Source organism: Arvicanthis niloticus, chromosome 22, assembly GCF_011762505.2.
Source record: "Arvicanthis niloticus isolate mArvNil1 chromosome 22, mArvNil1.pat.X, whole genome shotgun sequence".
Lineage (NCBI taxonomy): Eukaryota > Metazoa > Chordata > Mammalia > Rodentia > Muridae > Arvicanthis > Arvicanthis niloticus.
The window spans coordinates 14,098,213-14,124,969 of NC_133429.1; the positions used below are offsets into that span (position 1 = coordinate 14,098,213).

At 40.0% G+C, this 26,757-nt stretch overlaps 1 protein-coding gene across 10 annotated transcripts in view; it reads left to right on the forward strand.

Moving 5' to 3' along the window:
• The window catches only part of Anks1b (ankyrin repeat and sterile alpha motif domain containing 1B), a 1,013,218-nt gene that overhangs the window by 413,098 nt on the left and 573,363 nt on the right, over window positions 1-26,757 (forward strand). For all 10 annotated transcript variants that reach the window (XM_076919966.1, XM_076919965.1, XM_076919964.1 and 7 more), the window contains exon 12: window positions 2,497-2,677. In XM_076919966.1, the coding sequence (XP_076776081.1) occupies window positions 2,497-2,677 (181 nt within the window). The remainder of the gene's footprint in view (window positions 1-2,496; window positions 2,678-26,757) is intronic.

Here is a 26,757-nt window from a genome sequence, read left to right on the forward strand (position 1 = left end):
TTGGTGTTCGCACTTTCCAATATTTTGCTTCCTGAAATCAACACAACTTTCATGTACTTTGCGTTGTATTCCATAGTAAAACCATGCAGAGTTTTGTCCTTTCTTTCTCTCTATGTGTACATATTGTGTAAATATGTTCATGTGTGTGCTGCATGTATGTGTATATGTGTGCTTGTGTGTATAAGTGTGTGTGTGTGTGACTCTGCACGTGCATTTGTGTGTGTGCATGTCTGCGTCTGTGTGTGAGTGTTACCTCTGCTACCCCAAGATTCCACTCAGGTGTAAGTCACCTCCTAGGAAAGGTTTTCTGGTACCCTCCCTAAGGTAGAGGCCACCTAGTGGCCTCCATGCCTTTTGTACTCCCTTCCTCCATCTCCTTCATATACTGTACTGTCTCTTCCTCCATACATCATTTCTCCTCCCACTGAAGAGCTATAATGCCACTTTTTTATTGCTATTGAAGCACTTGCTGTGGTCTCTGCAATTAAGCGTACACTCAGCAATATTTGTAGGATGAATTAATGCAGCGAAATTAGCCTATTTGTCTTCATAATTGCATAACAACTTGTGTTTCAATGCAATTAGAATTCTGGACAGCTGAAGTTTAGAAACATATACTTAAGAAACATTTAGATAGAGATCATATGCATCAGTACGCTTAACCTTTAGAAAGCCCATGGGACAGAACATTAACAGGAAAGTGGTCTTGCCTGTGTATAAAGGGAAACAAAACACAATACAAAGCAACAAAACAAAAGCTTGACTGATGGACATATCTGTTTCTATTAGTGCCCCTGTAATAGCTTGTGCCTCTTTAATGGCTGTCATGAAGTAGAGTGAAAAGCACACTGAATGTGAAACTGAGATTCAGTAGCCCCAGGGGCAGACATTTCATGAGAAACCAAGCCTGACATTAAGTCGTCATCGTTCATACTTGCAAAGCAACTGAATCTTGTGTGGGCACTAATCTGAATTCTGTTACTGAGTTCTGTCATAATAATAAATGATATGCATGCTCCTATATAACAATATTGTGCCTCTCGAGGTTTTTAAAAAATAAAACGATGAAAGAAGAAAGCATTCCATACCCTCTACATATTTTTAGATCTCTACTTTAAAAGTAAAACACAATGAAGTACAAGAGACACAATGTTGGACTTTCTATAAGAAAATGATCTCTGATCATTTAGTCACTTGTGATTGATATTACCAAACATTTCAGAGCAATGAAAAGACCAATAAACTTTTTTTATGAAGAAAGTGAATTATAATAAACTTTATTGAGTGAAACTTACACTTACTTTCCTACATATTTCACTTATATAAATAAGTGTATTAAAAAGTAGAGCATGGGTTGGAAAATGTACATAGATCCGAAGGCCAAAGGATTGAAGGTTTTCTACAGTACAAAGTTCTAAGCTTTAGTAGGCAGAAAGAACAGGAAATAGATTAACGCTATTTTAGAAAAAACCCAGAAGTCTCCTATAGGGAGTAATCCATGGCCAACAGAGCATATAGATTATATCTGCATTAGCTCCATGATTTTAACTTTTATGTTTAAATTGACTTTTCTTGCTATTTGGGGATTAATTAAAATCCTTAAAAAAGAAAATCAAAGTTCACTGCAAATACCAAGTAGATTCTTAGATCCTAGAAAATGTTCCATATAATTTTACTTAATTCTCATGATTTAATTCCAACATATGGTACTTGGGGATAATATCTAATGCCACCAATTCCTTGGACTATATAAAGAATCCAAACATGGAACTGCCTTAATTATTCTTCAACATTGGAGGGACCTTTTGTTATTAGATTCTGTTTCCTCAGGGTCTAGCAAATGGCAGATGTTTAATAAATGTTAGTTGAATGAAAGGTAACTTAAAGTTGCAGCTTTCAAAAAATGATTATTAAAAGAAATGCTATGTGTTTGATTTTGTGATCTTCTGTGAAAACCAAATAGCCTGAAGTATTATATCAACTATGCCATAACATTTTTAATGATAACTTTTCATTATTGCCAACTGATTGATTAGTGTCTCTTTGTACTGTCCTGGTTAGTTTTAGGTCAACTTGACATAAACAAGAATCCTTAGAGATGTGGGAACCTCAACTGAGAAAATGCATGCATAAGATTGGGCTGTAAGCAATCCTATAGGGCCTTTTCTTAATTAGTGATTGATGTGGGACAATCCAGGCCATTGTGAGTGGGGCCACCCCTGGACTGATAGTCCTGGGTTCTATAAGAAAGCTGACTGAGCAAGCTATGATGATAAGCAAGCCAGTAAGCAGCACCCCTGCATAACCACTGTATCAGCTCCTGCCTCCAGGTTTCTGCCCTGATTGAGTTTCTTCCCTTGCAGCTTTGGATGGTAGACTGTTGCATGGGTTCGTGAATGAAATAAACCTTTCCCTTTTCAAGTTGCTTAGAGAGTGAGGTAGGGTTAAAGGCACGTAGGATTGTATTAATACTTTTGTCATACTTGTGTATTTTAGCCAAAACAACGAACATCTATTGTGTCTTCTCTGGATTTCCAGCGAATGAATCATAACCAAGAATACTTTGAAATCAGCACATCTACAGGGTGTACCAGCTTTACTTCTAGCCCTCCAGTTAGCCCACCCACCTCTTCTGTGGAAACCACAGAAGTCAAGAACGAGGGAGCTGAACACACAGGTAAAACCATTCACTTTATGCAGGTATACTTTTGAGCTTTAATAAGACCTTTATGAGCTGTGATGATTAAAAGGAATCTTCATGCAAATTTTATTTCTGGTTCACATCATATGAGCAGTAGTTTAGGGTGCTCATATTTTTATCATGGCATGGCTATACTATTGGTTTTAGTACATGGGTGGTCTTTCTAATGTTAACACCGAATATAACAACTTAATATTATTATGGACATAAAATAGCCAGAGATCTAGAAATGCTTTTTTCCTTTACTGCCACTCACTGCTCTCCCACAGTTTTATCAACTAATCAACACATGGGCCCCTTGTTTATAGCTGCTTTGAGACTAAAGAATCCTTATCATTTAAGATATCTGGTAAAGCTGAGTTGAATGCTATCACTAAGGTAGATACTACCTGCTTAAACCCATGCAAACTTGGAAACGTGGAAGTAGTACCACCCACTAGGGAAAGCTTTCTGGTTCTTCCCCATCAGATTTACCTTGTTTATGTCCCTTGGAGAAGAATGAGTTCATGGCTACCTGGTAAGGCTGAGGGACATGCCAATGAGGACAAGGACCTGAACGGCTCTCCCTCTTCTGTCTAATTCACAGTAAACAAACTATAGAAGTCATAATCCCACTTTCATGGCAGCCAGAGTGGTATTTATGAAGTGGAAGTCAAATCACGCCAGTGCTGTGTTTAAAGTGTGCCAGAGCGTTCAGATCCTTGTCATGGCCAATGAAGCCAACAGTCATCTAGTTCGCAACTCATTCTTGAATGTAATCGTTAGCAGATCCACCCTGGTCTTCTTTCCTGGGCATCTGGCTTGGGGAATTTGGCACTCTACTTCCTTCCACCTGCAGCCTCTGGCTTTTAATGTTTATGTGACTGAGCATCCTTTAGGTTTTGGCTTGGACAACAATGTCTTCATGTAACCTTCAGATTGTACTCAATCTCAATATGATAAGGATCAAGGTAAGAAAGAAGCAAAAGTACATAAAACTGTTCCAATCGTACTAAAAGATGAATACTTAGTGTTCTGTCAGACAGTGCTTTAGGCTTTTTAGTTATATCAACTTATCTTGACCTTTTGATGAGTGTATGAATTTAGTGAAGGAAATTCAGACACAAAGAAGACAAATAACAATGCTATTTCTCAAACTTGGTGCCAACGTCCATGTCTCCAACCACTTTTCTGAGTTGCTACATTTGCTTTAGTAACATGTAAAGGAGGACAGGGCCTTGCTGTCTAGTCCAGGCTAGCCTCACATTCATGGTCCTACCTCAGCTCCCTACATGCTGTGATTACAGGTGTGATTACACTAGTACCACACCAGGCTTGCTCTAGTCGCTTCTGTCAAATCTTTTCTTTCTTCAGTGGTCTTATCTATATGTAAAATGATGCCGATAACCTGTTTGCTTAGCTACTATCTTCTCTCTTCTTTCTAGAACTCACACTGACGTACATGGATGGGTCTAGTAGCCCGTGTAGGCCCTGAAGTCAGGCTGCCCAAATTGATTACTAATTATGGACAGGCTTGGGGTTTTAGTGCTACAGCTTTTCTCCCCTAGAAAATTAACTGAACAAGGAACTAATTAGATTTCCTTAGCCTATAGCGTGACAGTGCTTATAAAGCAGTGATTAGCATAATATCCTATCAGGTGCTAAGTTACTGCTCAATAAATACTCATAACTGTTAGTAGTAGTAGCAGGAATTGTGGATTTCTCATTCCCTCTGCTGTCTACTCAAGCCTCACACTCATTCAATAAGTATATACTGTTTTCTATATAAAAGATGCAATTCCGTAGGATGGGAAAGTCGGGTATGCCTTCTACAGAGAAATAGCTTGTGGACCCTGGAAAGAACTCTAGGTGTGCAATTATTATTCAGCCATCACTTAGCATCGCTGAATGCTCAGTTCTAGATTTTCAGGCCCCAAAGTGGAGGGGGTGGCAAGGATCTTTTTTTTTTTGTATATTCCATATTTTTTTTATTTAACTAATAAAATTTATTTTAAAATATACAACTCAGTATTGCCATTTTTAAGTCATCAAAATAATTTATAATAGTTAAACGCCTCTTAAATATACATGATATCTTCTGAAGCCAAAAGTAATATGCACTCAACCAGTTTTTCAAGTCTGTTTGGAACATGAAACACAATAGAAGTAGAAAAAAAAATCTCTTATGACGTCCTCCATGAAAGGAGATTGTGACAAGTTCCTGATTAGACAGAAACCATTCCATCTCCAAGGGAGAATACACAGCATATGTGGCTTCATAGAATGAACTGGGTAGTGTTTCTTATGTTTTTATTTTGTGAAATAGTTTGAAGAATATTGGTATTAGGTCTTCTTTGAAGGTCTGCACTAAACCCACCTGGTCTTGGGCTTTTTTTTTTTTTTTTTTTTTTTTTTTGTAGGGAGATTTTTAATGACTGCTTCTGTTTCTTTAGGGTTTATGGAACTGTTTAGATGCTTTATCTGATTCTGATTGAACCTTAGTATTTGGCATCTGTCTAGAAAATTGTGCCTTTAGCCGATCAGCGGTGGCACATGCATGCCTTTAATTCCAGCACTTGAAAGGCAGGGGCAGGCAGATTTCTGAGTTCGAGGTCAGTCTGGTCTACAGAGTTAGATCCAGGACAGCCAGGGCTATACAGAGAAAAAAAATGTCCCTTTCATCCAGATTTTCCAGTTTTGTTGAATATAGGATTTTGTAGTAGGATCGCATGATTTTTTTTTAATTTCCTCATTTTCTCTTGTTATATCTCCCCTTTTATTTCTGATTTTGTCGATTTGGATACTGTCTTTGTGCCCTCTAGTTAATCTGGCTAAGGGTTTATCTTTCTTGTTGATTTTCTCAAAGAAGTAGCTCCTAGCTTTGTTGATTCTTTTTATGGTTCTTTTGGTTTCTACTTAATTGATTTCGGCCCTTAGTTTGATTATTTTCTGCTGTCTACTCCTCTTGGGTGTATTTGCCTCTTGTTCTAGAGCTTTCAGGTGTGCTGTTAAACTGGTAGTGAATGCTCTCTCCAGTTTCTTTTTGGAGGTACTCAGAACTGAGTTTCCCTCTTAGCACTGCTTTCATTGTATCCCATAACGTTTGGTATGTTGTGCCTTCATTTTCATTAAATTCTAAAATGTCTTTAATTTCTTCCTTTATTTCTTCCTTGACCAAGTTATCATTGAGTAGAGCATTGTTCAGCTTCCATGTGTATGTGGGATTTCCATTGATTTTGTTGTTATTGAAGACCAACCTTAGTCTGTGGTGATCTGATAGGATGCATGGGGTTATTTCAATCTTCTTGTATCTGTTGAGCCCTGTTTTATGACTTGATTATATGGTCAATTTTGGAGAAGGTACCATGAGATACTGAGAAGAAGTTATATTCTTTTGTTTTAGCACGAAATGTTCTATAGATATCTGCTAAATCCATTTGGTCCATAACTTCTGTTAGTTTTACTGTGTCTCTGTTTAGTTTCTGTTTTCATGGTTTGTCCATTGATGAGAGTGAGGTATTGAAGTCTCCCACTATTATTGTGTGAGGGGCAATGTGTGCTTTGAGCTTTAGTAAAGTTTCTTTTATGAATGTGGGTGCCTTTGCATTTGGAGCATAGATGTTCAAAATTGAGACTTCCTCTTGGTAGATTTTTTCCTTTGATGCGTATGCAGTTTCCTTCCTTATCCTTTTTGGATAACTTTTTGATGAAAGTAGATTTTATTCTATATTAGAATGGCTACTCCAGCTTGTTTCTTGGAATCATTTGCTTAGAAAATTGTTTTCCAGCCCTTTATTCTGAGGTAGTGTCTGTCTTTTGTCAAAAGGAAAAGTGATTGTTGCTTCCTTTTATTTTGGATGTTATTTTTATATTTGTGTAGCTATCTTCTTTTGGGTTTGTTGAAAGATTACTTTCTTGCTTTTTCTGGGGTGTAGTTTCCCTCCTTGTGTTGGAGTTTCACATCTATTATCCTTTGTAGGGCTGGATTTGTAGAAAGATATTTTGTAAATTTGGTTTTGTCATGGAATATCTCCGTTTCTCCATCTATGGTAATTGAGAGTTTTGCTGGGTAGAGTAGCCTGGGCTGGCATTTGTGTTCTCTTAGAATCTGTATAAAATCTGCCCAGGATCTTCTAGCTTTCATAGTCTCTGGTGAGAAGTCTGATGTAATTCTGATAGGTCTGCCTTTATATGTTACTTGACCATTTTTCCTTACTACTTTTGATATTCTTTCTTTGTTTTGTGCATTCGATGTTTTGACTATTATGTGACAGGAGGTATTTCTTTTCTGGTCCACTCTATTTGGAGTTCTGTTGGCCTCTTGTATGTTTATGGGCATCTCTTTCTTTAGGTTAGGGAAGTTTGCTTCTATAATTTTGTTGAAGATATTTCCTGGCCCTTTTAAGTTGGGAATCTTCACTCTCTTCTATACATATTATTCTTAGGTTTGGTCATTGCATTGTGTCCTTGATTTCCTGGATTTGTTGGGTTAGGAGCTTTTTGCATGTTGCATTTTCTTTGACTTTTGAGTCAATGTTTTCTATGATTTCTTCTGTGCCTGAGATTCTCTCTTTTATCTCTTGTATTCTGTTAGTGATGCTTGCATCTATGACTCCTGATCTCTTTTGTAAGTTTTCCTTCTCCAGGGTTGTCTCCCTTTGTGATTTCTTTATTGTTTCTATTTCCATTTTTAGATTCTGTGTGGTTTTGTTCACCTGTTTGGTTGGGTTTTCTTATAATTCTTTAAGGGATTTTTGTGTTTCCTCTTTAAGGGCTTATAGCTGTTTACCTGTGTTTTTCTGTATTTCTTTAAGGGAGTTATTTATGTCCTTCTTAAAGTCCTCTATTGTCATCCTGACATGTGATTTTAAATCCGAGTCTTGCTTTTCTGGTGTGTTGGCTTCTGATGATCCCAAGTAGCCTTGGCTTCTGTTGCTGATGTTCTTGCCCTTGCCTCTTGCCATCTGGTTATCTCTGGTATTAGCTGGTCTTGCTGTCTCTGACTGTGGTGTGTTCCTTCTGCAAGCCTTTGTGCCAGTACTCCTGGGAGACCAGTTCTCTCCAGGAGAAATTTGGGTATGAAAAGCCATGGCACAGGGTCAGCTTCAGGGGGCAGATGGAAACTGGAAGGATTCTCTCCCTGGCTGTTCCTTGGTTTCTGTGTCATGATGGCTCTGGGCAGGTCACTCTTGGGTCAGGAATTTGAGCAGAAGTGGTGGTCTTATCTGTGCTCACAGGTGTGTTGGCACTCCTGGGAGACCAGCTCTCTCCCAATGGTATTTGGGTATGGAGCACTGTGGCACAGGACCAGCTCTGGGAGCAAAAGGAAACTGGAAGGATTGGTGGCAAGGACTTCTAAGGAGAACTTTTACCAGCTTTATTTCATGTAGAGCACAAAAATGTTTTTAAGGATTTGACTTTGGTTAGTTATCTTTTGAGGTAGATAGAGATTTTGTTTGGTTTCTTTCTTTCTTTCTTTCTTTCTTTCTTTCTTCCTTCCTTCCTTCCTTCATTTATTTATTTATTTTTGTTCTGTTTTTATTAAAAGATAGAGTAGTATGTATAGCATCTAAGCCCTGGCCCACCAAGCAGAGAGGATAAGAACTCACACCTACTCCATCATCCAAAATGTCCAAAGCAATGGTTAGCATCAGAACGCCTTCCACATCTGACCTTCAATGGAGCCAAAACTTAACTTTTAGATATTGAAATGGGTTCCAGTGTGATGTTCTAATGCCATGGTCAATTCATCACAATCTTTGCAGTAGATTGGAGCTTTGTAACAATGTGCAAGGACGATGTTGATTTGCCTTAAAAAGTAAAATGTTAAAAATTTTAAGATAAATTTTTTTTGGTCTGCTCAAGTTGTGGTTTACATTATCTTACAGATACAGCTAATTTGTTATGCATTGGACTTAAGCCCCGTCCTTTGCAGACACCCCATGTGGCATATTTTGACAGAGAATGCCTTTGTGTCAGTTCCATCCTGGATTTCCTCAGTATTTATCAACTCACTCTTTTCGTTCTTCAATTTGCTCTTCTGCAAAATGGATGATAAGATTTCATCCTTGGGTATCTGTATTACTATATGGGTTTACTTAGGTAAATGCATTTTGTAAACTATAGAAACTAATATTATTTTATATTTTCAGTTTTTAATCTTTCCTTTTAACATGATGACTTGAAATCTACAAAGTTTTAATACAGAAGAGATTTCTGGAGCCTTTTCTTGACTTTGAAAAATAATTTAATTAGCATTATATGAACAGTTCATTTTGTAGATGATTGTACAATACATTTATCTTGACAAAAATGGCATCTAATAGAACAAGAGCTAATATACTTTTAAAAGCTGATTGTGAAACTCTAGGTGAACCAACAGATTTTTTTTTTGAGAGGCAACCATTTAAAAACATCCTGAACCTTGATTATAGCATTAATTAGAAACCATCAAAGAAAGGTAAAAGGAAGAAAGGCTTTGAGGGAATCGTATGGGTTATAAAAGACTAATTTAATTAGAAGGATTAGTTCAGGAAGTAGACTTGAGGTAAGGATGGATGTGTGGAGAACCTTTGCATCAGTGAAGAAGCACAGATGCAAATAAATGTTGGAGATGTGTGCAAAAAGGGAAGGAACACACTGGGGTAGTTGACTGACATGCAAAGCAGCACGATGAACTCAATGAGGGATCTACATTTTCTATCTTAAGCAGACGAGCCAAATGCATTTCTTGAAATGTGAACGTCTGAAGGTAAGAAGGTATGCTTAGTTCATTTAAAGCCCAATTGGCCATTTCTTTTAAAGAGTGTCTTTTCCTTAGAATGAAGAGTCACATGATCTAATTTCTGCCCCATGAAGATTCCTTTGACTACTGTACTGAGTCTGGACTATGGTGTCCAATAGAAGGCCAGTGTGCAGTATTAAGTAGGTTGAATGGGGACAGAAACTGAAATCAAAGTAGAGGAGGGAGAAGGAAACAGAGGTGCTTTGAATATATTGTTAAGGTAAATACAACAAGATTTCATAGAGAAGTAAATGTGGCAATGTGAGAAAAAGAAGTATTATGGATGCCTAGAACATCAATAAGAATGGACTTGGTCTCTACTAATGTATAAGAAATTGGGGGAAGGAGTAGATTTAGAAAACAAGTTGAATATCTGGTGTTAATTTTAACTCTAGGTGTCTATCAAATATTTTTAAAAGATAGGCTAAATAGGCAGCTGAAGGTTTAAGGAAAAGATATAAATGTTGACCATCATTAAATATATGCTGTGACTTTTTAATACAGCTCCTCGTGTTGTGAAGACCCCCTAACCATAAAATTATTTTTGTTGTTATTTTATAACTGTAATTTTGCTATTGTTATGAATCATAACTGTTATGAATCAAGTATTTATCTGATATGCAGTATATCTGATATATAAGTCCTGTGAAAGGCTCATTCAACCTCAAAGGGAGCATGACTGACTCACAGGTTGAGTAACACTGCTATATACAATGTTGAATGTATGTAGGTAAGGAAGACTAAAAGTGAGCAATGTGGAAGATGGGATAAAAGGAAGCACTAACAAAGGGCACAAAGAAGGAGTCACTATCCTTGACCAGGTGGGCACTGGAGTCTGGAGGTAAGTGAAAGAGAATATTAAAAAGGAAAGTGTGAGGCCTCAGAGATGACTCATTCAGTAAAACCCCTGCCTCATGAGCATGCGGACTCAAGTACAGATCCCCAACACACACTGAAAAGCTGAGAACAGCCATGAATACCTGTAATGCCAGTACTGGGGTGGGAAGCAGAGACAGGCAGATCCCCGGAACTTGGCCAACTAGGCTCATTGTTTGCAATGGTTTCAGTGAAAGATTGAAAACATAAGGTGGAAAATGGTAATAGAAGACATACAGGATCACCTTTGGTCTTCATGTATTCATACTGTATGCACGTATCATACATACACACAGAGCTTGTAAGAAGGAATAGAAGATGGTGATAAAGAAGGAAGAGGAGATGACTAAGGAGAAGAGGAAGAGGGAGAAGGAGGATGATAAGCAGCAGCAGCAGAAAGAGGAGGAGAACAAGAAGAACAGGAAGAGGAAGAAAAGGAAGAACAAGAAGAAGAGTGAGAAGAAGAAAAAGAAAAAGAGAAAGAAGAAAGAGGAGGAGGGAGGTAGGCAGAAGAGAAGGAAGAATGAACTTGGTGAATGTGCTCTATTAGACATAGCTCTTACATAGACTAGTATGAGAAATAGTTACTTGTGGATTTAACAGTGTATGTGTCACTGATGACCTTGATAAGACCAACTTGATTAGAACTAATGGACAAATGAAGCCATGAGTCCCTCCCTTTGTGTTCCCAGGCTGGAGGTTTAGACCCTGGGAGCTCTGGTTGAGCATTTTGTTATTCCTTCTAAGAAGGACCAAAGCACCCACACTTTGGTCTTTCTTCTTCTTGAGCTTTATGTGGTCTATCTTAGGTGTTGTGGCTAATATCCACTTATCAGTGAGTGCAAACCAAGTGCATTCCTTTGTGATTGGGTTACCTTACTCAGGATGATATTTTCCAGTTCTATCCATTTGCCTAAGTATGTCATGAAGTCATTGTTTTTTATAGCTGAGTAGTACTCCATTGTGTAACTGTACCACATTTTTTGGTATCCATTCCTCGGTTGAAGAACATCTGGGTTCTTTCCAGCTTCTGGCTATTATAAATATGGCTGCTATGAATGTAGTGGAGCATGTTCATAATGTCCCTATTATATGTTGGAGTATCTTTTGGGTATATGCCCAGGAGTGGTATAGCTGGGTCCTCACGTAATACTGTGTTCAATTTTCTGAGGAACTACCAAACTGATTTCCATAGTGTTTGTACAGCTTACAATCTCACCAACAATGGAGGAGTGTTCCTCTTTTTCCACATCCTTGCCAGCATCTACTATCTCCTGAGTTTTTGATCTTAGCCATTCTAACTGGTGTGAGATGGAATCTCAGGGTTATTTTGATTTGCATTTCCCTAATGACTAAGGATGTTGAACATTTCTTTAGGTGCTTCTCTGCCATTTGAGTTTCCTCAATTGAGAATTCTTTGTTTAGTTCTGTACCCCATTTTTAATCAGGTTATTTGATTGTCTAGAGTCTAATTTCTTCAGTTCTTTGTATACCTTAGATATTAGCCCTCTATCAGATGTAGGATTGGTAAAGATCTTTTCCCAATCTGTTGGTTACTGCTTTGTCCTGAATCTCCTTCAGATTCAGGGTTCAAGAGTTAGGAGCCATCTCAAGTGTTATGACAAATATCATTACAGTAGTGTTACTTCTAAAATTTACAATGATTGTCATTATAATTAGAAAAAAGTTTAAAGACACCTGTAGGGTATTTGGCATAATCCTAATACCTCTCTGGGTGTTTAACTTTGCATAGTGAGATTATGAATTTAAAGAATGCTGCTCTTTTGAGCTTTGATGCTGCAGATAATGCTGATAAAATTATCCATAGCCTGAAGTCAGTATTTCCATTTTGTTCAAACCTCAGGAATGGCATATATAGCTTGATCATGCTAGCTCTTCTTGTCCTGGGGATACTTTTATTCCTGCCCATTGTGTTAAAGCTTGCCTCTAACTACATCAACAGGCTGGCAGCCAAAGTACATGACTTGACACTGAAAATGGACTCCCAGACAGAGTTATTAATTTAACAAGCTGGCAAGCCAAGGACGGGTAAGATTTTGCATAGAGCCTTACCAACCTAAGACAGAAATGCATTGCTTATGATAATGCATATTCCATGACGGGTAAGGAAGGCTTTCTTGTCAGAATGACCTAAGACAGGCTGAGTTTGGTTTATGCAATTAAGAGGGGGAGCTGTGGAGAGCTTTTAGGGCTGCCTGGCAAGACTCTGACATTGGCCAACAACAAGAAAATGGGCTGCTTGAAGAAATCTGACATAGGCCAAAGACAAGGAAATGGACTGCAGGCAGGAATCTGACATTAGTCTGGAACAAAGAAGTAATTTCAGGGAGAAATCTAAACCCTAGGTTAGAAAAAGAAGTAGGCTTCAGGCATAAAAATGACTATGGGCTAGGACAGGGAAGTAGGCTCAGATAGTTTGGTCATCCTGATAAACCCTTAGAAATAGTGATCACAGGCGTGATCATGGGACTCTGTTTATTGTCACGCATGTTCTTTGACTATCTGGGTTTATTGTCTTGCTTGTTCCTTGACTATTTGCATCTATTGTATTGCTAGTTCCTCAGCCTAGAACTGACCTTAATACTTTCATGAAATTTAAACAATATAAAGGCAAAAAAGGAGGAGGAGGAGGGATGGGATAGGGGATTAATGGGGAGGATGGGGAAGGGGGATGGCATATGAAATGTAAATAAATAAAATATCAAACAAAAAATACCTAATGGACAAAAACATCCACCTAATGTGTACAAGGAAAAACAAGAGGTAATAACTTTAAAGAGAGCAAGTGTAGACCATTGTTAGTCTTTACAGGGAATTTTTTTCCAAATGAAAGTTTAAGTTCTCCTGAAGGAGGAGAAACAGGGAGGGGTTTTTTAAAATAAGTGGAAAGACTGATTTCAGACAGGGGTATGTTTCCAACAGGCAAGATGTTTGGGGTTTGAGTAAAATTCTAGCAAGGAGCATCCAATCTACAGAAAATCTGATAGTTTGTACTTTCTCTATTAAGCAAAAGGTAGTAGGTCCAACTGGGAAGAAAGACAGTGAAAGTATAGTATTTGAGAAGAGCTGAAATAGGTATTTAGGAAAAGGGAGGCATGGTGTGCCCCCCCCCCCCCACCCAACAAAAGGAAAGGGCCAATTGATATGTGTGTTTACAAACCACAAACACAATTAGCAAATGCAGTTCTGTGCTTTCTCCATCCTGAGTCAGCTGGAGGACCACATACAGAAAACCCAAAGAGCTGAATTTTATACAGGTTGTGGACTGGCTATATGGGTATGCTGAAGTGACTGAAGAGTAAGGAAATAAAGGTGAAAGAGTATCAATTTGACTGCAGAATTTACATGGAGAACAAGAGAAACAGCCGAAAGACAAGTAATAGTCAAAAGTCAATGGGGATATTGAGCTGAAGCTTTCAGGGGGGTTCTGACACTCCTACAGTCAAGACTAAAGAAGAGAGCTGGAATGAAAGGGGTTCTGCAGTGGGAGTGGACATGAATCCAGGATGACTCACTCTTGAGATCATGGGAGTAAGCACTGAGGTTAGCCTGTGCTCCTCCAAATACTGTCTATAATTAGGTCAGTATGATTTCCTGGAGGAGACACTTGGCATGAAGGACCATACCTACATATACATTAGTCTTCATTCAAAATATTTGGCATAATCTTCATTTTTCATTAAGTTATGAACCTGTCCCACTCTTCCTTGAGGGTCTACAATTTTGTTCTCTGATCTCTGGAATACTATTGAGATGGGATATTCTTGCATGGTTACTCTCCAAGAGAGCCCTCTGCTCTTGCCCATCATACATCATAGGTGTCTCATCCTCAGACAAAGCACTCCCCTGACCAGAGAGCACATCTCCTTAGGTATTTCAGTCTTTGAGGTAGTCTTAGTGGTTTCCAGTGTATACTCTTCCCCACCCTCTAACCCCCATTATCAGGGTTATTTTTGATAGCGGTAGATGTGGGATTTAAATGGTAGAACCTTGCATCTATTTTAAAGGTGGAGACAACATATTTTTGGTGTTTGGATGCAGGATTTGATAAAGCGAAAAGAACAAAAGATAAGATTCAAGGACTTCAGACCTTTTAAACCACTGAAAGGATGGAGTTGACCATAGAGTGCAGAAAGCTCAGTTTGGGCATTTCAATCTAAACTTGTGTTACAAAGGAACTCTGCTGAGATCGCTAAGACAGCAGTTTGTCAGTGGGCTGAGGCAGAGCGAGAGAAACCATGTAATAACTGTATGCTCATTAGAAACAAGGGGTAACAAAAGATCAAATGATCAAGAAACGGCAGCTTAGCCTACAATAGTGGCTCCAAAGTCTGAGGTTCTCAGTAAGAAGGCACCAGATAGGTGTGCTATTTCTGGGGAGGTGGGGAGACGAGAAGAACAATCATGAGAGATTCTCTTTTCTTCTAGAAAGCTGAGTCCAGAAAGCTCTTTCTATATAAAGCATTTTATGAATTAGCACCTTCACAGGAGCACCTGCCAGGCAAGTCAGACGTCCGGGGTAACTAATTACTTCCAGTTTTGTCGTACTTTCAAACCATCTACCTCCTGGTGGGAAAAACTGACTGGAGAGAGGAAATTTTTTCTTAAGGAAGGTAGAAAAATGCCTCCTTCCAAATGGAAGGAAAAACAAACCCAAAAGCCATTAAGTGCTCAGCGGCATAGGATGGATTTCTGCAGAGAGGACACACTGGAGAAATAAAATCAGGATGGAGAGGGTGACAGGAGCTCTCCCACTGGCTAGGAACTATCAGAGAGGCAGGCAGAGGCCTTCCTTATAATTAGTTCACAGGGATGTCAAGTAGAGTCCCTGAAGTCAAGACCTAGTTATTACAGCCACTGCTGGACGCAGCTTGCTGAGGGACACTTTGGCCCCACGATGATAATGAAACCAAAGACAACAAAGAAGATCTTCAAGTTCCAAGCTAAGATTCCATGTGGAACTTAAGAATTTATGAGGGTAATGTATAATTTATGTGTTTGGGACATGCAAAAACAATCAATGTCCTTGGGACATTAAAAAACAATTTTAAAAAAGTGATTTTTTAAAATTCTTTAACAATTCTATACATATATAAAGTACTGTGATCATAACCACCCCATTATCCTCCACTTTTAGCTCTCTTATCTCTCTGTCATTCTTGCCAAACTTTCCCCTTGATCCCCAACCCACTGTTTTATTAAGGTTGCTTGCTTGAGCATGTGTGGTAGTATTTACTTGAGTAATACAACTTAGCAGTGGCCATATCACTGAGACATGTGACTCATGTGACTTCCTCCCTCAGCCACTGCTCCTTAGGGAGAGGTGGGTCCACATGAGGATTCCTCACAACTACTCTCTGTGGTAGACTATTGATGGGTTCAGTCTTGTGAATTGTATCTAGTATACTGTATCTACTATAGACTTGTATCTACTATAGTTCAGTGTAAGAGCTATGTCAAATCCAAAAGACAGTGTTTTATTACACTACCCACCTCCCATCATCTGGCTCTTCCGTTCTTTCTACCTTCTGTCCTGAGATAGTCCAGGAGCCTTGGAGTGGATGATACGGATATCCTACTTAAGGATGAGCACCCATCAATCCCTTACTCTCATCACTGTGACCTTTTATGATGCTGACTTTACTTCTACCCACTGCCAGAAGAAGCTTCTCTGACCAAGGCTGAGAACATCACTGATCTCCGGGAGTAAACACGATCATTTGTAAGGTGGTTTGACAGCATGTCCAGTTAGCAAAGCATTAGTGAAAACTAGTAGATTAAGTCGATCAGAATTTTACATACATAAAAGAAAAGTACCGCGTTGTCAAATGCCAGCAATAAAACTGTTCTCAACAAATCATAACATGGCTCACTTGGTCTTTTTCTGTTTGCTTGTCCTCTGGTGTCACATGACTTTTTTGAGGTGGCTTTATGACAAATTACAAATTACACAGGAGGCAAGATGTTTGCTCCTAGATGCTTGACAAAGGAAGGGAAAGTCGAGTTTGATAGTTTAGAACTATGAGAACACAGTGGAGGTGGTGTGTGCAGGTATATGATGCTGGGCTTATAATTTCAAGTGAGATCGATTGATATAGGAGTAGTAGTTTAGTGGCTGGAGAGCAATTAAGAAAGAACACTATTCTTCCAGAGGACCCAGGTTCTATTCCCAGCACCTATGTTACAATATGCTGTAACTCCACCTCCGGAGGATCTGATGCCCTCCTCTGGCTTCTGAGGGCACCACACTTAACCGATACACACAGACATACATCTAATTTAAAATTAAATAAATTCAAAATAAAAATGTAAAGACTAATGGTTCATATGAACAACAGGAAGTAAAATTACTAGTGTGTCCCATTCTGTGAAAGGCTAGGGTAAGGTAAAAGTTTCTAAGAGAGTAATTAATTCATTTCAGAGAAGAGGAGGGGTTCTGGGAGACAGGCAATGAGAAAATGACTACATTGAGGGGAAGAGGACGATGATTCTTCAATGAAGGAACAGAACAGCTTTAAAAGTCCCTGTGGTTGAGCATGTTATGCTCTGAGAGGCTCCACCCAACAGCTGACTCAGACAGATACAGACAGCCACAGCCAAACAATAAATGGAGCTTGGGGAACCTTATGGAAGAATAGAAGGAAGGATTGCAGGCCCCGAAGGGGGTAGGAACTCCTCAGGAAGACCAACAGAGTCAACTAACCTGAACCCTTGGGGCTCTCAGAGTCTGAACCACCAACCAAAGAACATACATGGGTCAGACCTAGGCCTCCCTGAACATATATAGCAGATGTGAAGCTTGGTCTTCACGTGGATCCTGAAAAACTGGACTTGGGGCTATTTCAATAGTTGTTGCCCGTCTGTGGTATATGTTCTTCTAGCTGGGCTGCCTTGTCTGGCCTCAGTGGGAGAGGAAGTGCCTAGCTGCACAGAGGCTTGAAGTGCCAGGAAGGGAGGATAGCTGAGGAGGACACCCCCTCAGAGGAGAAGGGAAGAGGATGATGGAGGAAGGATTATAGGAGGGGGTGACCTGGAGGGGGGCAGTGAATAAGTAAAAAATAAAATAATGATGATAGCAGTAGTAGTTGTTGTTGTTGTAGTTAGTAGTAGTCCCTGTGGATGAAGTTACATTGGCAAAACAGGTCAGAGAGGGGGTGACATGGCGTGAGTAACACCACAGAGGGAGTCAGCACTGAAGATGCTGGCTTTGTAAGCTGCCTTTCAGTTTCTTCTTGGCTTGTCTTAATAATAAGAAAACAGTGGTAAGTATTGTAAGTGGAGAGATAATCCATTTATCTGTCTGGCAGTTCCTTTTTTTTTTTCCCCCCTTTGGATACTAGAAGCAAGATTCTCCTTGGAGACTATCCCATGAGAACAAAGATACACCTATGGAGAGTGGAGACAGTTTGATTTTTATTGAAATCTCTTGAATGGCTAATGGGTGGGGCCTGAAGGCAGCATAAATGGCTTAATCACCGACTATACCTGTGGCCTGCAATAGCCAAATGCATGCCAGTATTCATGCCAAGACCCTTCTGGCTGAGTCTTATACCCGTTCTTGGCTGGCTCATCTCTCAGTGGTCAGGGGAGCTTTCTGGGTCTCTGCCATATGCACCTGTGCTTTGCTGCAGTCACCTCTCCTTTTGCCAAGCTGGCTGCATGCCACCCCACCCAGCTTTCAGCCCAGCGGCCTTCTGAGGCCCCCTTCAGAAAGTCATAAGAACTTCTGGGTTTCATAAATGCCTCAGGGAAATAAATAGGGTTCAGAAAATATATCCCCAAGGTCATACTATTTCTCTCCGCAGAGCACTATCAACAGAATGTGGCTATGCCCAGAATCTATAAGAGACCATGAAACCAGGCTTTACTTTCAGTGTGGCGTCCCAGCTGCTTGCTTGTTATCCTTTCGAAGACAAAGCCCAGCAGAAAAAATCCTGGAAAACCCATGTAGTACCATTTCTCTGTCTTCCCTACCTCACACACACCTTTCCTTCGGAAATTTCCCCAGAACTTGATTAGGTCCTTCTTCACCTGGGACAGGCTGTTCACTCATGTGTCTGTATAATTCTTCAGACTGAAATCTGCTTGCTTTAAGGTAGCAATCTGTCCTTCGAGGCTGTTGACTTGATAAGCCACCTTCTCCTACCCAAGGACAAGTATCCCGACCAGCCCTGGGAATGGAAAGGATTTAGGTAGAACAGAATTTTCAGATGGAGATATAGAGATAGAGATAGAGATAGAGATAGAGAGAGAGAGAGAGAGAGAGAGAGAGAGGAGATAGATTAGTTTCTCCTTTGAAATTCTTTTTACATTGAACTAGCACTAATAAATAAAAAATACATGTGGAGAACATACATGCTTAAATGAGTTAGTATCACAGATGCTTAATAAATATATCCATTTTGTTTGGTATCACCATATTAATGCATGTTCAGACAGGATGCACAACCCAGACTCTTAAGCCTTCAGCACAAATATGGAGCTTCCAGGTGAAGTGAGTCTGGCTGGCCACCAGAATCTGACGTCTCTAATGTGGCTCCAAGCAATCAAGCTGACTAGCTTGTAAGCAAGATTGGGGTTTCTGTTTGCTTGTTCCATGCCCCAGTTTAGTGTGTCCTAGAATGGGAGGACACCACACACTGGATGTGTGTCACCATGGGGGACAGCCAGTAGTGACAATTTCAGTAGACATAAGGTGGTAGTGATTAAGGGGCACACAAAGACCCTATGCTGTGAGAGGTCTTCCTTTGTTTCAAACTGATTTTTATTAACTTGATTTTCCCTTGCTTTTACCCGGAGTTAATGCAGGTGAAAATCTAACTGCTTCATTAGCTGAAATTTTCTTTGAGAATCCAATTCACCACAGCATATATCTTCTCTCTAATTACCCTGTCTACTTCGCTGTGGTGAATAGTTTTTCTTTCTGATTTGATTTTCTCTGCTGAGATTGTTTTTTATCCCTTGAACTGTCCACCCCCCTTATCAGTTATATTTGTGAGACATATGTGTGATCATTTTAGCTATATACAAAACTGAGGGGGAAATAGGATGCTAACGTGTAAGAAAACCGAGTTGAGGGAGTCTCCTTGGATTTGCAGTCTACACTGCTGGCTGGGGAGAAACCCCTCCCTACCCCTGGCTGAAAAGGACTTCCATACAGCTAAGTGTTGCTCTCTGTGCACCTCTGGTGCTAGTTTCCATTTGATAGACTGTTTCTGGTCTTTATCCTTGGCTGTGATGGAAGGTGGGTGTTGTTCTTACCCTGGTACTGGCTTTTCAAGGGCTTTGCTTTTGTATGACATGTCATTGGAAGACCTAGGGCAGAACTTGTTCCAGACCATCTCCCGGATGCTCTCTACGTACTGGAGAGAGCAGCTCCTCTCTGCTTCCCTAGCTCGACTTTGAAAGCAGTAGCTTCTCTACTCGATCCTTGGCACCTGATGCCTGCTTTCTGAACCTTAGACCTCCTTTCGAGTATATGAAAGCTCTGATGTACTACTGGACAATGACAAAGGTGATGGGCTGTAAATCCATTGTGTGTTTTATAACAGTGTTGGGGGAGGGGGCATAGATGCAATCAGGTTCTCCATCATTGACTTTAACTTAATCAAAAAAAGGATCATATTAGTTTTTTTTTTTCTCATTCCTGTCACAAATGCCCGATAGAAGTAGTTTAAGGAAGGGACGATTCATTCTGACTCAGTCTGAGAGAGTACAGTCCTTTGTGTGTGTGTTTGGGGGGGGGGGGAGAGGTGAGATCGAAGCTCCTTGTGAGACAAGGGCATAAGGCTGCTTGCACAACGCTTTTCAGATGAAGGACCAGAGAGAAGGAGAGAGGGAGGGAGGGGGGAAGGGAGGGAGGGAGAGAGAGAGAGAGGAAGAGAGAGAGACAGAGACAGAGACAGAGACAGAGAGACAGGAAGTGAAGGAGGAGACAGGAAAGGAGAGAGAGGGAGGGACAGAGAGGCACACAGAGACAGTGACAGAAACAGAGAAAGGAAGGGAAGAGGGGGAGGGGGGAGAAAGAAGGGAGAGGAAGAATGTGAAGTGGAGCTGGGCCATCGCCCCTAAGACTTGCCCATAAGTGACCCACTTCTGTCAACTAACCTAACTTACATCCTAGGGTTGTACAACATCATAAAACAGCACCATCTGCTGGAAGCCATGTGTTAAAACAAAATCAAACCCCAGGGGATGAGCATTTCAGGGACAGTCAGATTCAGCCCCTAGCAGAGTCTGCTGGGTAAACCTGTACCTATCACGTTATCTCTCGATACAAGATCTAGAGGCTAGTGACTGGAAACTGCAGTCTGTCTCCCAGTGCTGCTGGCATTGGAGAAGCAAGTGACACAATTCTAAAATTGTGACAAAATGAATTCTGCCAACATCACAAGAGCTTGAGAGAGGACCCTGAACTTCAGTTGACACTGCAGATTTGACCATTGCCTGGATTAAAGCCTAGTTAGATCTTAGTCAGAACCCAGTTAAGACTTCCGGCTCATGTAAACTGTTTGCATAAATCTACATTGTTATGGGCCTCTAAGCTCACTGTAAGGAATACAGAGGTAGAAGATTAATACAATGCCCCATGTTCTATTCATTTGGGCAAGGAAGCTCTCATTTGGCCCGGCCCCAAGGCACAGTTCAGATCAATGCCAGTCCCTTGGTCTCCTTGAGTTTACATGATTAAGAGAGAAGGATTCTACCTCCAGTCTCCAATCCCACCTCAGTATTACTTATGCATTTTCTATCATCCTATTTTCCCTTAAAAATATGTTTTTGTATGAATAAGTAATAAATTGTGAGGCTAGTGCTTTAATAATGAAATCTTGAGATAGAAGACAAAGGATGGGAGACCGTATTAGGGACCATCCAGGCTGAAAATCCCTGCATTATTGATGCCCCGTCTCTAGACTTCCTGTCTCCGAGACCCAGTTCTTCATTAAAGCCAGAAGAGCTTTTGTTTGCTTGAGCACCTATCAGATCATACTATTCTACTGCTTGAGAATCTTGTATGCCTCATCCCTGTGTACTCCACACTGTGTTTGACCATTAGCACTGTGAAAAAAAAAAAACTTTTAAAAATATATGCGCATGTATACTTCGTGGATAGTTTTAAATGTGTGCTGTAATAAAAGAAGCTTTTCAGTCATTTTGGACGCTTTTAATTGCGGTATTCAAGAGGCTGAGGCAGGAGGGTTGCTTTGAGTTTAAGGTCAGCCTCGATGACATTGTGATTTCCAGGCTACCCTGTGTTACTGTACTAGATCCTGTCTCAAGCAAAACAAATTCCCAAATTTGAATCACTTTGAAAGCCCTCTGAAAGCTGTTGATTTGGAAGCTTATAAAATGGAGCAATATGAAAAGCCAGTACACATGATGTCACAGGAATTATGTGTCTCTAGGGAAATTTTATAAAGTGTGTAACCCAGTACTCCTATTGAATGGTTCATTATTAATTAGATCTGGACTTCTACTACTTACTTCTACTACTTACTTTAATAATGTGAGGTCATTACAGAATTACTTTTAATATAATATGTTATAAGTTGATTAGTCCATCAAAATTAATAAAATTGTATCTGCCCATTCTAGAAGAATCTTCATGTGAGCAAGACCAAAAATGTCTATCCAACACAACTTTTGAAAATTTAATCCTACCTTCTGTTTACATGTATCATGCTTCTTGTTTTTATCCAAATATATCATGTATATTATTCTTGGTACTCATGGCTCCTCGATTCTGTCAACTTGAAACGTTTTCCCATCCAGTCCACCTGATAGACTCCAATTCTGTCAGGTAATTTGACTAAAGTTAAATACCTTACTCTATTAAAGCTGCTATATTAAAACATTTAAATTGGATAAGTTGTTGTTGTTGTTGTTGAAATAGGACCTTTATACAGCTCTGGCTATCTTGGAACTCACTATGTAGACCAGGCTGGCCTCAAACTCACTGAACTCTGTCTACCTCTGCCTCCCAAGTGCTGGAATTAAAGGTGTACAAGCAATACCCCGCTGTAAACTGGATGACTTAAACAACTGAAGTGTATTTCTCATTTGGATGCTGGGAAATGTGCATCAAGGAGACCTGGCAGTAGCTTTTGGGTTCGTAGACAGAATGTTCTTTGTGTCTATGTGGGGAAGAAGAGACAAATGGATTCTCTCCAACCTCTTCTTAGGGCGCAGACACCATTCATGAGTCCTCTCCATCCATGACCTCATGAGGTCTTGTCGCTCCCATCCCCTCTGTGTGGCTTTTCCTAGCTCCACCAAGGTTTGTGCTCTTCGTGTACATCTTGCAAATTGTATATGAATGCATTTATTTGAGTTTTGTGAGCCCCTTAAGGAGAGGGATTGTGTCTCAAAATGAAATGTATCCCTAATGCCTAGAACAGTGACTAACTCACAGCAGAAGTTAAACACTTGAATAAGTGAACTATCATTTATTTGTTTGTTGGAATTCTTCTACCTACTTTGAGCCTATTTTGGATGTAAAATTTCGGGCCTCTGGGTAGATGCACAATGGTGACTGCTGCTCTGGGCTTAATGCTTTGGTTTCTCCAAATTCTTATGGGGATGCTGCTTAGGTCTTGATGGTGGAGGACTCATGAATTCTATCTCTACAACAAGCCAGGATCAACTTTCTTCCTAATGATGGTGATTTCCCTCAGCCCTGGAGTTTTGCCTCAGAGAGATGTCATTTTAATGTAAATTGTTGTTATGTAATCTATCTGATTTTACAGATGAGAAGATTTCCTTTACAATGGGAATATATTCTATTTTTATAGACAGTTATAAAATAGTTGACCCAGTGTTCCCAAGACCATTAAAATCACTCTAGAAAGTAATGTGTCTAATAAATTAAAATAATTTTCTTTTTCTTTTTCTTTCTGTTTAGTGGACTATTGGCTTAAGGCTTGATTTAAAAAAAACTTTATTGAAAGCCATCCCTGTCTTATAACAGGATTAATGCACTGGATAGGATGGCTCTATTTTCTTTCCTAGTATTGCCTTCTTTATTGTTTTTCTCTTTTTTTTTGCATTAGAGTGTGAAGTTAAAAATATATTGTATTGGGCCATTGAACCTCGAAGAGAACCCCATCTTCTGACCAGCAGCTTTCGAATGTTAGAGTGAACTGTCACTTAGATGTATAGTTAAGCTTTCCATGGTTCTGATTGAGATCAGCCAATGGGGTATGAGGAAAGCACCTAGGCGTCAAAGAATTACACTTAATCTAGAGCCGAGGATGCAATTGTTGTATTATAGACTCTTTGGGGGGGGGTATCAATCAGACCTATTATGGGACTTCATTTTCTCTATTAGCAGAGATATCTGTGGCCTCTTTTATAAGCACGCATAATCAAGAGTCGACTAGATAGAACTAACAATAGATTTCAGATTCTCTTCTGGAAAGCACACAGGCGTACACAAAAGGAAGCATTAATAGCCAAACAAATATCTCCATCCCTGGTGATTAGTGTTTTCACAAGCTGTTGTCTTAGAAGAAGGATTTAGATCATATATCACAGAACTTCAATGCAGCTTTGTGTTTCTTCTAATCTTAGTACTAAGTAAGTAGTACTTGTTTAAATTTGAAGGGAATTTCTCCCCTATTTTAGTCTCTCAGCATTGGATAGTTCCTAGTCCAATGATGCAGTGCAGACCATTAATTTGCAGCTGTGTTTTATTTCTGCTATTAACTATACTTTTCTAGAAAGGGCAACATTATAATAAACGTGTCAAGTTCTATAAGTAATTTGCTATTTACCAATAATACATTTGCTCCCAGAAATTGTTACTAGAAAAGATTAATACAGGGATATCAAATGCAAAGGGAACCTGAATTGGTTTTTTATTCCCTCGTGCTTGATATATTACCTTTGCAGCAGCAATTATTTTGTAAACTTTAAAATTCATTTTAATCTATTTACCTAAAATTGGCTCACTATCATTAAATAAGAACTGGTGTTCTATTTTAGCAACCTGAAGCATGAATTACTGTGGTTGGAGCCTTAATTATTGGTTGGTTATGAATGTGTATCCGTTGCTTTTCTCGATGTTCAGACAAGATATCTGACAAAGGGACTCAAGGATGGGCTTATTTCATTTTTAACTTTATTTTTATGCCATGTGTATGTGTGTTTGCCTGCATGTATGTGTGTTCATCACATGCATTCCTGGGGCCCAGAGGAGAATACCAGATCCTGAACACAGGTCATCTGAAAAAAAATAATGCTCCTTTTTGTTGTTGTTTTTGTTGTTGTTGTTTAACTTTTAAAATATATTTTATATTTCCTGGTCAGGGGTTCACTTTGTAGCTCTGGCTTGGAACTTGCTGTATAAACCAAATTGGTCTTCAACTCATAGAGCTTTACCTGCATCTAACTCTTGAGTCCTGGTTTTAAAATTGTGAGCTACCACACCTGACATGAGACAAGTAAACCCTGAAACAAATATCGCTTTGAGGTCCCAGAACATACCCCATATGTGTGGCAAGATGTGTTCTAATCAAGGGGCTCTGGGAAATCCCATCATGGAAAGCGATATTTTTAAGTCAGACCCCAAGAGTGAACTACAGTATGTGGACAGAGAGGAGAGAATGTTGTTCTAAAGAATGAGGAGATTGGAAGTAACAGAAATGAATGGTATGTCCTCGGGGTATGTGGGACATGTTCCAGGACATCAAGGTTGGAGGCCTTGAATGAAAGAATTATCAATAGGTTACTGTGCAGAGAGTAGCAGGGACTAAACTGGAGTCTTTTAAAGAGCTTAGATGTATACTCGGAAGTATACATCTCAGTAGGTAAGCTCAGTAGGTAAGGAGAGTTCTTGATGATCAATGCATAAGTCACTTGTGCACAACTGTGAGGGTCTACTTCGGATTCCCAGCACCTACAGAAAGGTGGAGGTTTCCTGGTGTTTTCTGGTCACCAGGCCAGTCTTCTTCCTCCACATCCCTCCCAAAACTTCCCACCAACTCTTGAGCGGCTCCAGGATTGATGAGAGATCCTGTCTCAAGGCAACGTGGCTAAGAAGGAAACAAGACACTGAGGAATCTCTGCCAGATTCCAACCACAAGAACTCATATACCACACATACATCACACACACACACACACACACACACACACACACACACACACACACGGCACATGGACGTTGAGGGCAAAAGGAGCTTTCTACACTGCAAAGAGACCCTGACCACAGAACAAATGGATCTAAAATATCAGTGTAACTCCCTGCTTGACCCAGATGGGTTGTCAGATTTCTCACAAGACATTGTTAGGCCTGATTTGACCCTGATGGGAAACTGCCCCAGGTTGTAAGCAGCTAATGGTGTCTGATTTGTACGATTCCTCACTGGCTTTGGCCATGCTTCTGCTTTGCTTAGAGGGCCCAGGGCAGGAAGTAAGGACTGTCTGGCAGAGGTGAGTCACTGACTGCTCTGAACACATTCTGGGGAAGAAGATGTTCAAGATATAGGACTCATATGACTTCTGATCATCACCAGATGCAGAAGCTAGAGAGGAAAACAAGGACGGAGGAAGTAAAGGCAGTCCTCACTCTCCTAGCTCTAACAGGAAACCCTGTAAAAAACGCTGGTCTTACTTCTAAAAGTATGATGTTGAGAAAAAGTGACTGTGGTAACTCTGTGGGGTTAAGATGGCAGAGTCAGCCAGAATAAAGGAAACAATAAAAGCATTTCAACATGTCTTCAAGAAGTAGGCATAATGTATTTTCCTTTCTCCCTCTCCCTTCCTTCCTCCTTTCCCTCACTGTAAAAGCTACTTCCCTTCGATATTTTTCAGTTTACTTTTTAGACCTCTGCATATTTCCATCTGGCTGCATTCATTCTATGGGGACATCAGTCGTTACCTGCCTCTAGTTTTAATTTAAAAGGGAGGGAAAACCCTGTAATTATGAAGCCGCCTAGGCATGTGGGCGCCTGGTTCATTTCCCTGGGTAGCACTGTGACTCACCCTCATTAAAGTAGTTTTGTTTTGAGAAGCCTGATGTCTTATCCGGCTTGAGTTCTCTCTGCCCAGTATGTGAACAATGAGATAAGTGTCTCTCATGGGCCATCCCCTGCTCATCCTCTCTGCTATGAGTCAGATGTTTTACATTTCAAAACATTTATCCGGCCTCCAATTCCCCTCTTTATAAATTATGCAGAAAACTCTACCAACAACAGGTTCTAAACAGATGTCTAGATGTGTATCTGTAAAGGTCTGTGGTGCTGGGCTGTGATTCAGCTAGCAGCTTTATGGCCGGCAGTGATTAGGATAAGGTGCTGTTTCATTCATTGGCTCATTGCTGTGTAAACATCAGGGTCCCTCATTAGATGAAAACACATTCAAATAGAGATGCCCAAGTCATGAGAAAAGCCCTTCTG